Below are 12,957 nucleotides of genomic sequence, written 5' to 3'. Positions count from 1 at the left end.
TCCAGCAACCGTTCACATAGCTGTAATCTAACACTCTTCCCATGGGTTTGCTGGGTCATTTGGACCACCAGAAACCAAATAACCTTCGAACGACGGTATATCTCAAGCAAGGACACTGCAACGAAGGGAATACAGCTAGCAAGAGAATGGACAATGGCTCAACAAATCAAAACTTCTCAACCTAAACACACACCTGGAAGGAGATCAGACAGCATTAGATCCAGACTGCACCGGAGTGAGACCGAGACACGCTGCTACACGTATGCGGCTTGGGATCGGGCCTCACAACATGCAGGTTTGGCTCGGATCTTCATAGATCCGTTGACAAAAACTGAGATAATAGGATCAAGCCACCACAATTTTGTTAGTTCGCATTTAATGGCGGAAGCTCTGGCCGTTAAATCGGTTCTCCAAGCGGCAGCCAGCCTTGATATCACCAACATCAAGCTTAGTATCGACAACCAAACTCTAGCTAGAGTAATCAATGATAAGCTCTTCCACAAGGAAATTGGCGTCGTGGAAGACATCAAGAGTCTTTCTTCTCTGCTTATCGACATTTCAGTTTATTTCATTCCAAGGGATGAGAATGGAAGGGCTGACTCTTTGGCCAAGACAACTCTCAGAACTCATCTATCTGTATTGGGCTCACATGTGGACTGAATCTCTATCTGGTGAACTTCTTCAATTATCTAAATGAAGTAGTTGATCAAAAAAATAAAGTAAACTTGTAAATGGAGTGAGAGCAGATTCAATAGCAAGGGCGCAGCTCCTGGTTCTTAGCTTAGAACTCGTAACAAATAATTAAGAATCTACCACACAACGAGTCAACTACTTACGGGTTTAGTAATTTTGATTTCCAAGGGGTTCCTTCGGATCAGTACTATGCGAGCATTGTTATACCACTCTTTAAGGATGAATAGTTTGGTGGGTTCACTGATTCTGTTACCGGTACCATCATCCTCCTCTATTGAGCATCTACTTCAGCTTACCATGATTCTTTTCCATGAAAAGAGATCGGGTTTATTACCGAGCATCTACTTCAGCTTACTCACATGTTTACCACACCTTGTGTAACTGTATGTACGGGGACAAACGTGTAATCGAGACTACTTTGGTTCTTCTCGGAAGTTGGTTTTTAACATAACAATATATGCATTTCTCTCTTCATTTTTCAAAATATCCAAAGTCCAAATAACGAATTAATCGTATCAAAATTAACTTAAAAAGTTAAGATTAATGAAATTAGGATTATTTTCTTTTTTTGAGCAACTAATTAGGATTTTTTTCTATATTTCCTAATTTTATAATTGGAAACAAATAAAAGATTTCCTTTTATTCCTAATCTCGCGATGACTTTGTAACAATCGACCCACTTATAAAGAAAAATTAGGGATCTCCTTATCTCCTCCACTTCATCGCTTCTCTCAAATCTCCTCTCGCGTTTTCTCACAAACATGTCGACGAAGAAGATCGTGTTGAAGAGCTCCGATGGCGAGTCTTTCGAGGTCGACGAGGCGGTGGCTCTCGAGTCTCAGACCATAGCCCACATGGTTGAAGACGACTGCGTCGACAACGGAGTCCCTCTTCCCAACGTCACGAGCAAGATCCTCGCCAAGGTGATTGAGTACTGCAAGAAGCACGGACATTCCAAACTTTACATACAAGTTACAGTAAAGGAAATACAATTTCATGTTTATGAATGCATTCCTAAATTTGGGGAATTTCTTTTAAAAACAATATATCATACACATTCATGAAAGTATTTTTAAACCTTTTTTAAGAAAAACGTTTCCGAAAAAATGGAAAAAAGTTTGAAAACTTAAATTTTATTTTATTTTTTTAATTTTTTAGTATTTGATAAATAAATAGATTTTTATTTGCACTTTTAAAGCGCGGAAATATGTTTTGGCAGAATTTTAATTTAATAAAATTAACGAAATTTGTTTCTTTCGTTTTATATATTTGTGAAATGATTTGATTTATATCATTTGGAATAATTTTTTTTAACTATAGTAGATTTGAATTTAATTTATTGTTTAATTTTAATTTTTTTACTTATAACAGTTCTGTAAAATCTCCTCATGAATTATTAATTATAAATTTGTAAGAAAGTATAATATTTTTATTCATACTAATGATAAAAATTATATTTATTAATATGTATAGTTTTATCTTAACAACTATGTGATATAATTTTAATAGCTTAATTTATGACAATTTATTGATTTTATAAAAAAAAAATCCTTTAAAGTAATCTAGTTCAAATAATATTTTATTTTAAATAATACAATCTCACATTTAGAAAAAATACAAATAGATAAACCCGTTTAATTAATTCAATTCATTTTAACTTCAAATATTTTGAGATGTTTAACCCTTAAAACCTACTTCTAATATTTTAAATTATATAGTTACAAAATCCTGATGTATCTAATATCTTCAATTCATGTTATTCCAATTTTTGTGTTTATTTAGGAAATTTAGGATTTATTAAATATCTAATATTATTTTATTTGAGGAGTATATTCATATTCTAAACTCTGAAGATTTCAAAGTTTGTTAGTAAATTTTTAAGTTGCAGGATTTTATGAAAATGCAATTTAAAAAATAAAAATTTACATTTTTATATATAAGAAGCTATTTTATCAGATAATAGTAGCACTAAATAATATTTGACACTATTTTTGGTAATATATTCAAAAATTTGACAGATTTAAAATGGTTTATTAAAATTTATTAAGTTACATGATTCTATTGAAATATAATATTAGAACGAATATATAATAGGATTTCTAGTTATTCTATATACATTTGCAATTTTAGATAAGTCCTATAAACATATTAATGAGGTTTTGCCGCATTTGTTTTTTATGGAAGCATATATTCATTTAGGGAAATTAATTATGTATTATTGATTGACAAACATGTTAAAATTAATACGTAATGATGCATATACAAAAAAATAGCACATACTAAATAATTTGGTTTAAGAATATTCATAATAAAATATTGACGTGTTAAAAAACATTAAATACACAAGTTTCAAATTAAGATCAATGCTCATAATTGAGATTGCAGGAAAACTTTATTTCACTACCATGTGAATTATATGTTAATATATATGTACAATTTCTTACATGATATGGTACATAATGATGTAAATCAATATTTGGTTTAATAGTTATTGTTTACGACAGTAGTGTAATATGTGGCATAAATATATATTAATCCTGGAGCATTATAACATATTTTCGTGGTCACGTGTTATCATGAGAATGATTCTTAGAATTGTTAAAAAAAATAAGTTGGTCCATATAAACATATACTATGTTTTTTATTAAAATAACTATCAAATTAATTAATAGTGTACAAAGGAATATTTTTTCTTTCCTTAAATAAAAGCTACGGACTTACCTAATATGGTTAATATATATATGATAATTAATGATTATGAATAATATATATTTGATAAAAAAAATCTAACCTCTCTCTTTTTTGTTTGATTTTATGCTATTAAAAGAAATTAAACAATTACATTAAGCATATAATAAAAACAATTAGATTTTTTTCTTATACGTTATATTTTGAATTTTTAAAAACGACTATAAATTACTAAAAATGGTAAAAGTCCCACATTGAATTTTTTTTGATCAATGGTTTAACTTTTTTTTGTTCAAACAAGATATAAATGATCATATATCATAGGGGTGGACGTTCGGATACACGTTCGGGTTTGTATTGGATATTTCAGTATAAAGGTATAGAACCCTTTCGGGTATTTCTACACTTTGAGTCGGGTTCGGATATTTTATGTTCGGGTTCGGATATTTTGGGTCGGATTCGGATATTTAAATTTTGAAAAAAAAAAATTATTCATTATTTAAGTTTTTGGAATTTAAAATATATTTTAACTTAACTGTTTTTTTTTTTAATTTTTAAAAGATTAAACTATTAATAGGTTTGAAGATAAAACTTTAAAAATAGAAAGACACTAATTTAGTTTTTGTTTTGAAATTTTAGATGCAACTTTTGTTAATGCAAGAAACAAGAACTTGATATGTACTTTAAGTGAGTAGCAAATGATTTTGTCCATAATTACATGTATATTATCTAATTTTGAACAATAAGAATCATTAATATAAATATTTTGAATAAAAAGAGAGAAATAAACTAGAAATATAGAGTTAAATATACTTATATTTGGTTATCTTTGAATATCTATTCGGGTTCGGATATTACCCGTTCGGATTCAGATATTATCTGAACTGGTGAAATAAGTAATTTGTTTTATTGTTCTAATTAGATGATTTTTTAGACCGAGTTGGTGAATATATACTAAACAAACATTTATATTTTGGGTCTGCAATTATATTCTATAACAGCTTGATATATTAGATTTGAACACTAAGCTGTTAATATAGTTTGCCGGTAATTTTTTCAAAATTTTGATTCTTAGATATGTATATGGAGTGAAACTAATTTTTACAGATGTCCATTTTTTTAATTGACACTTATGTAATTCACCGAATTCATAAAAAAAGTTAAAAAAAAAAGAAACTTAACTCATATCAATGAAACAAAGACGAGTACGAAAGCACAATTCTATAGAGGTAGAAAATGAAATCACTTATAGAGAGTCAATTGTAAACAAATCGAGAGCAGAAAACTTAATCCCCTTTCGTCATTATACAATCGATGTTGCCTATTTGGTTTTGGTGATTTGTGTCAGCCGCAAAACTTAATTTCATTTTGTGCATATGAAATCTTAAAAATAATTAAAATGAGATGTAATACGTTAACTCTTCAACTACGATGATATATTTAAGAGACCAACATTTGTATTCATCATTTTATAATCGATAAAGATCGTAGTATTGCAAAATGTTAAAATCATTTCATAAACAAATATTATTATAAGAACTCACTCCGCACGCATCGCGGATTATCATCCAGTAGTTATTGTTTACGATAGTAGTGTAATATGTGGCATATTTGATAATATTAAAATTTGAATTTGTAAAATTTTGTGTCCCACACATTTAGTCTAAACTAAATGAGGAAATGTATTTAATGAAATCAGATAGTCCACATATTAGGCTAACAAATTTAATGAAACCACAAGTTACCAAATCCTGTAAATATTAAAGCATATCAGTGAGATCTCAAAAAAAAATTATGTTTTAATATTATATAGACTAATTAAAATTATAATTGAAGATATAATTATTATTTCTTTTTAATGAAATTTAACTGTCACGTGGAAACTATTTATGAAATAAAACTAAAAAAAAAACTATTTAAGAGATTTACCCTTATTTTATTGTCTTTCAATATAGTGTATTATTATTGAAATCAGAATTTTCATAAATTGATTTTAGGTTTCGAAGGAATCTGGAAACACCAACAATTTTTAAGAAATCAATTATTCTATATATAAAATTAAAACTAAAACTTTGTCTCTAATTTATTATGTATTACATTTAACATATTCGATTTACAATATCTAACAAAAAAAATTCTTCTCTATACATTTCTTAAAAAAATATTGGTTAAGTTTAGACAATTTAGTAAATTTACTAAATATTTATATATATGGATCATGCTGAAATCTTATAGATACTGAATATCTAAGTTAATCATATTTTTGAGATTTTATGACATCAAACGTTTTCACATTTTGTCTACTTTTAATTGATATCAACTACATTTTATACGTTTTATAGATTACAAAATACTTGCCCCATAATGTAACAAAAGCAATCAATAATCTCTCTATATATAAAGTGGTCCGTACAACTCAAAAACCATTCATGTGCTAGTTCTACAAAGGTGAAGCTTGTACTCATGTTGATTTTTCTGGTTCCTTGCTCCAAACTATTTTCACAATTCCATTTCGTTAGCTCTATTTTTACCAGGAATAGTTTACAGTGTACTAGGAAATTTTTGCATGAAATTTTCTTGTAGAGATCGATGAAATTACATGATCTCTCAAATTTGAAAGTATTGTTTCTTATAGACAAGCCATAAACTGACAAAATGTGTTAGTCATTATTAAACATGCGTAATTGGTTAGTTTCTAGTGTACTAAGAAATCTACATTAAATTTTCTTGTACAGATCGATGAAGTTACATGATCTCTCAAATTTGACAATGTTGTTTATTCTTGCGTTATTAATTGTTAAAAATGATAATATGGCCTCGTACATAGTTAGATTTTTTTAAAATAAATTTATCAGCAAGAAGTTGATTATGGTCCTGTCTCGTTCGCCATATGGATGTTTCTTCGATGTCTCTGATTCTAGTAATGTTGAATTAAGATTCTTGATACTAATTTTTTTCTAAAGACAGTACTCCCTCCGTTTCATATTAAGTGTTGTTGTAGAAATATTTTTTCGTTACAAAATAAGTGTCGTTTCGATTTTCAATGCAAAATTTATTAATTTTATGCAGTAATTTATTTTTCTATTGATTGAAATATGGTTAGGTGTATAGGTAATTGTGTTTTTTTTAAAGAAAATTTACAAAATTAATTGCTTTCTTAATCTGTGTGCACAAAGTCAAAATGACACTGAAACATAGGGAGTATAATACATTAGAGTTTTTTTAAAAGTAATAATTAATTTGCTTTAATGCAAAAGAAAGAAACAAAAGTTAACTCTCTTTGTTTGGAAAATGAAGCTTCAAAGCCTTCGACCAACTTCAAAGTTCAAACCATGGCTGGAGAAGGAAGTAAACAAAACGCAACTAGAGATGATGCCTATGCATATCTTAGGACTGTGAAGAAAAAAATTCAGAACGATCGTGAAAAATATAACGATTTTCTTGCGATTATGAATAATTTTAATGCTGGAAGGTATGTATCTGTGTAGTATTTATACCATTTGGGAATATGTTTTGTTTTCTCTTAATACTAATTAACTTTAAACGTAATGTGATTGTAGAATTGATAGGAATGGTTGCATAGAAGAGGTGAAGGAACTATTTAAAGGACACCGAGACTTGATTTCGGGTTTCAATGTGTTTTTACCAGGGTCCTTAGAGATCGCTGATTGGTACAACTTAGAGGGTCGCTGATGTATAACGTCCGTCTAATCTTTTTTAGGATCTAAACCGAGTTCGGGTTAGATTCGTATTCTAAGGCGAATCTGTTTATGATTTGTTATATTTACTCCATTAGCCATTCGGCCTTATAAATAATGGTTCTAAGCTCTTTGTAGTTCCCATTTTTTTTATATATCAACCTCCTCTCAACTCTTTAATCTTTAACCCAACAAACATTAAAAATGCTATTCGAATATTGTATTAGAAATCAACGACTTTATAGTGGTTTCAACCCATCCAGACTAGAAAATAATTAGTGGTGATCAGGCGATCAATTCGTTTGTTAGAAAAGAAGCAAATGTACATTATATGTCATAATAATAAAACTGAACACAAACTTCTCCAGCAAAAGTTACACACCCTCTTCTCCTCATGAACTAGACACTGTCTACCTAAACATTTGAGAATGGTGTTGCAATGACTTAATTTATGCGTCACAACGCACGTATTGCTGACATTGCGACAATTTAGTATGCTAGCAGAGATGTAAAATGCAAAAGAACCAGGATTCACGCACACCTTTTTTAGTTTTTCCATTTTACTATAACTTTCATAATTTTCAATGCACCGCTAGGTTTTTGGTTTTAAGTCGGCTTATTTTTCTTCCCCTTTTTCGGATGCTTTCCTCGTTGGGTCCCTTTGCTTCATATTTTCCGTTTAAATCTTACTTCGGTATAAAGATCAAAACCTCATGAAAACGATAGTGGCTGGATTTGGAGAGGAAGAAGAGGAATCTCTTAATTGGAACTTTTCTAATATAGTGTATGCTGCAGATGTGTCTATATTAAATGTCATGTGTACAAACAAGATGATTTGACTCGTTCTTCTGGTTTATGTCATTTTTATAGAGCTTTTAAAAACTGAGGTCAATCCGAAGAGAGTCACTTGAGTTTTGATTAGTTATGGATATTTTTTGTTTTATACTTCCTCTATTTGTCATTCTAACTTTTTTTTCTTGTTACACGGAAAAAATCAATTTACAATTCCAATGAAAATTATATTCACTTTCAGCTAAAATAATTTTATTTATCTCAAATTCTACTGGCCAGAGATGTGTAATTAATAACAACTTATATATATTTCATCAACTTTCTTAATCTGTGTGAAAAATGTCATAGTGACATTTATTCAAAAACGGAGGGAGTATTTGTTAGTAATTAGATATAGAGACCTTTAGATTTAATGGTATTCCTTAAAAAAATGTTTGAAAATTTACAAAAATCTCTTGAATTATGTCAAAAACACGAAACTCCTCTAACAGTATTAGTTTTCATTATAGTCCAATCTAAATACTAATCAAATCATAATTATTTTAAAATTATAATTTAATATTTATGCTAAATCAGTGCATAGAATAACATTTTCTGATAAAAATTCAGTAAAGTATAGTTGAATTATTTTCTTAAATTTATAAAAATATTTCCACTAATTTCACAATTGGAATGGCCTAATTAAAAGAGAGAAGAGAATGAGAGAATTACGGAAATATCTCTTCTGCAAAACAAATCTCTCTTATGATATCTTTTGCCTCTTTGGCACTGGGTCTTACCCGTGGTTGTGAGAAGATTAGTTTTCTTCTCTTTTTTCTTGCTTCCATGTGTTATTTTTAGTCAATCTTGAGCTTCAAAAGATGGTCTTTTAAGATCTGAAGCGTTGGCTGGTAATATACGGTGGTCCTGAAGGTGCGATTGTTCAGGCTTCACGACTTAGAATTAAGGGGACAGATTCGAGTTGTGTTACCCTAAATCTTCGTCGTTTTTTCTTCTTCTGCAGATCGAGCGTTTCCAGTCTAACAGTGTGGCGATGGAGATCTCTCTTTGATAAGGCGCGACGTTGGGATCGAGTTTGCGGATTTCTCTTTTCAGCTTGCAGCTTGCTTTGAGGACTGCTGTGGAGTGGAGCTCGGGTTAAGGTTCATCGGTGGTGCTGGAGGTGAGTTGGTTATGGGGTGTGGTGTCGGCTTATATACTCATCGGCTATGAACCAGCAAAGCTGGTCCAATCTGTTAACTCCTCCCATTTTTACACGACCTTTTTTCTCTTGTTTTCATGGATTCAGTTGTCTTTCCGTAGTGGTTTTTCGTTTCATATTTTCTTCTTCATTTTTCTGCTTTCTGGTGGAAATAGTTTTTTTTTTTTTTTTTGGTTTTCCAGTTAGCGATGTTATTAGCTGGCCTATCTCCTCTTCGGACTTCGGTGTTGGCTCCGGTTGGCTTGTCAGTGGCGGTTTATTCATTTTGTCCCTTTGTTTATCAAATTAGGATTAAGACTATCCCGGTTTGGGTGAACTGGACTGTAGTTTTAGTTTGTTTTTTCATTTTTAAGAAAATGTTTTCCAACTGTTAATTTTTGTAAAAAATATATCAAAATATTGTAATATGAAAACCTTTTTTTAAAAAAGGTATGGCTTAAAGGAAAATATTTAATCAATCTAATAAAATATTTTTCTGCACCTTTCGCTTCAGGTATTTTCCTCTTATTTTTTTGCTTAAGTTTATATAATCTAATCAAATACAATTTACGTCAAAAAAAAAAATAAGATGAGGCCCAAAGTATAAATACGATAGCGGATAGAAAGAAACTCATTACAGATTGCTTTCCGAGAATCGCTCAAGTCACATACGATAATCAACTAAGACAAGTCTTCTTGCTCATCGACGCTGTAGTCTTCGAATTCCCGTAAGCATACCTTCTTCCTCTTCGGTTTTGTCGTGTTTCGCTGGATTAGGTTAAATTAGGCCACGAGAGACGATCGAGTTTTTTTCTGGTTCGTTTCTTTTTCAAATCGTTTCTCTATTGATTTCCATCTTTCTAAGGATGAAAAATCTCTGAAAATTAGGTGAAATTCCCGTATAGAGATTAAATTTTCATGGTTCTTCCAAATTGACAATATAGGTTCGCTTAACTTTGAGTCTGACGAACTAAGTTCTTTATCGTTGAGAGTAAATAACACCAACACCGTTTGATTAGGGTTTTGATTAGTTTTACGAAAAAGAACAGCAATTATCGATTAAGAGATCATGTCAGGATTCTAACTAAGAGTATTTTGATTAGGTTTACGCATTAGTTTATGTTTCTTTGAAGGATTCTCATGTTTAAGAGTAATCTTTTAAACGAGAAGGTGCTAATAGTTTCTAGATATTAGAGAGATCCAATGTGTTATCTAATCTGTTTTGATGAACAACATTCTCTTGATTTATTTGGATGATTGGATTAGGTCAAAATTCACATCATGGGCGGAGGAAGAGTGCAACCGAAGAATCAAATGTTCAGTTATGCGAAACAATACATTGATAATGTGAAGGAAGCATTAAAAGATGAACCTGAAAAATATCAAGTGTTTGTCGATATGTTGAAGTATTTCACAAATCATCGGAGGTTTATCTATTAATTTTTCTCCTTAATATATTCGGCTTGCTCTTTTGTTTCTAGTCTCAATCTACACAAGAAACTCACAACATGAATTGTTCTCTGATCATGTTACCTTATTCTCTTTAATTTGTAGGTATGATGAAGCTACTATCTTAGCAACTGTGGATGAACTCTTAAAAGATCACCCTAATCTGCGTCTTGATTTTAATAACTTCCTTTCTCCCGAGGCTGAGAGCATCATCATCCCTCCCGAGGCTAAGAGCATTATCCCTCCCACGGCTGAGAGAACCATCACTCCCGAAGCTAAGAGCATCATCCCTCCCACGGCTGAGAGCATCATCGCCCGTCCCGAGGCTGAGAGAACCATCCCTCCCAAAGCTGAAGAAACCATCACTCCCGAGGCTGAAGAAACCATCATTCCCAAAGCTGAAAAAACCATCACTCCCGAAGCTGAGAGAACCATCACTAATGAGGCTGAGAGAACCATCATCACTCCCGATGCTAACAAACAGTTAAGCAAATATCAAACCATGGTTGATAGAAGAGTATCGCGGGAGCTAACCTTAGATGACGATGCGCATCCATACATTGCTTCTGTGAAAAAAGCATTTTGTGATGAACCTGGAAAATATAAGGAGTTTCTACAGATCTTGCATGCTTATTCTCATCTCGGGTATGAATTGTTTTTCTCTTATGTCCGGTTTAATCTTAAATTTCAGTTCTAAAATCTACACAACCATCACACATGTGAATTGGGTCTGATATTAATATTAATAATCTCTTTGTAGGAAGGATGTCCCTAGTACCACTGCAAGGATGAGGGAACTCATGAAAGAGCACAAGAAGCTGTTTCGTCGTTTCAGAGTCTTCCTTCCGGATCATGCTAAGACAACCATCATTCTCAAGGTTAAGAGCACAATCCCTCCCCCCCAGGCTGAGCATCATGGTACTGCTCAGTCTAATAGTAAGAAAAGAAAACGTGTGGAGTTTGATGATACGAGTTTTGTGGACAAGCTTAAGGTATGTACATGAAAAACAAATACTATTTTGATGTTTCTCTTAATTAATTTTGCAATTTAAAATAACAAATTCTCCATCTGCAGATAAGGTTTCGGAGCCTTGATACTCATGTAGTTGAGTCCTTCCGAAAGACGATGAAAAAATATGAAGAGGGAAAGAAGTCGAAAAGGAAGGTGTACAACAAGGTATGTTCTAGCCATTTTGTGTGGCACTCATACTTCTTTATTTTGTTTAATTTGTTTGTTCTTGGTTTGACTTGGTTCTCTTATATATCATGCAGGTCCTGAATCTTCTCTACTATCATGAAGACTTGACCGAGGACTTTACCAGATACTTCAAACGACAAAAATATCAGTTGGAATAGCATCATCAACAACTCGTAAAGATACTAAACAACATGACATATATCGTTGCTTCTAGAATGACGTTTGATGCAGAAAGTAGATTGCTCTGATCCACTGAACAACCTCTTGCCGCAGTCTTAGTAAATTTTTGAAAATCCAAATATGAGATTGCTGCTCTTTTAGAACCACTGTTTTATGTATACTAACTTTAGTAGTATACTTTTCATCTTTACCACCACCAATTTTCAAAAATATTTGTATACCCTTGTTATCTATATATATAATAAATTATTATTTAAATAAATAAATTAAAAAAAAAACTTTTTCGAATTATATTTTTTCAAATTCAAACTTTTTATAAATTTTTCTTTTCTAGAACTTTTTTTCGAATTTTTTTTTTTATTTTTTTCAAAATTTTGATGACTACGTTGGACCACTCAACTTGGGCTATGAGCAAGCTTGGATTCGATGACTACGTTGGACCACTCAACTTGTTCATTAACCGGTACGGTGAGTTCGAGACTGATCGTGGGTGTTCACTTAGAGGTGAGTCATCGTCGTTTAAACCGGCCTTTGGAGGAAATGGTTTTGGTTTTCACGGCCCACCTCAAGGCCCACCAACACCCTGGTCATTATGTTGGATCAGTCTATGGTTATGGGTGGGGGTCGCCGGGTCGGTGCTACCAAAACGGATCGGGTCAAGATGGATCCGGTGGTGGTGGTGGATCTTCGTCTTCTATGAATGGAATGCCGGTTTTTGACCAGTATGGTCAGTATAAATGAAGATAACAATTTCATTATTTTCTGCATGCATGTCTGTTCATATATTGAATATTTATGTCTTATTAAACATATCTATTTGTTGCCTCTTTAAAAAAATGTTGATTTTCAAACTTCTATGTTAACATATTTTGTGAATTAATTTATATATGCAAACGAAGAGTTCAATTGGCAAGACAAAAGATTCATTAGGATATTTTTTTACAAACTAAAACAGATATGAATGAGGCTAACAAGTGTTTTTCCGGTTCGGCAGTGAACCGGTATTTCATAAACCGGACTGTTTGTCCTGCGTTCGTCACCATCTTTAACGTCATTATAAACCATGGATCACTGTCAAA

At 31.6% G+C, this 12,957-nt stretch overlaps 1 protein-coding gene and 1 long non-coding RNA gene across 3 annotated transcripts; both read left to right on the top strand.

Annotated features, from left to right (window-relative positions):
• Positions 1–6,681: 6,681 nt before the first annotated feature.
• On the top strand, positions 6,682–7,251 carry LOC125587813. Its single transcript, XR_007324189.1, has 2 exons — positions 6,682–6,853; positions 6,942–7,251. It is a non-coding gene; the product is annotated as an uncharacterized LOC125587813 (long non-coding RNA).
• Positions 7,252–8,279: 1,028 nt separating this feature from the next.
• Positions 8,280–12,095, top strand: LOC106399978 (paired amphipathic helix protein pst1-like). Of its 2 annotated transcripts, XM_013840407.3 has the most exons (6): positions 8,281–9,779; positions 10,318–10,478; positions 10,606–11,145; positions 11,261–11,492; positions 11,576–11,677; positions 11,773–12,095. In XM_013840407.3, the coding sequence occupies exons 2-6, from the start codon at positions 10,333–10,335 to the stop codon at positions 11,854–11,856; spliced, it is 1,104 nt and encodes a 367-aa protein (XP_013695861.2). In that variant the 5' UTR covers positions 8,281–9,779; positions 10,318–10,332; the 3' UTR covers positions 11,857–12,095. The 2 variants fall into 2 exon arrangements, with proteins under 2 accessions (XP_048614978.1, XP_013695861.2); XM_048759021.1 differs by having other exon boundaries at positions 8,280–10,478.
• The last annotated feature ends 862 nt before the right edge of the window (positions 12,096–12,957 follow it).

The sequence above is a fragment of the Brassica napus genome, chromosome C5, assembly GCF_020379485.1.
Source record: "Brassica napus cultivar Da-Ae chromosome C5, Da-Ae, whole genome shotgun sequence".
Lineage (NCBI taxonomy): Eukaryota > Viridiplantae > Streptophyta > Magnoliopsida > Brassicales > Brassicaceae > Brassica > Brassica napus.
This window is presented reverse-complemented; position numbering and strand designations above follow the sequence as displayed.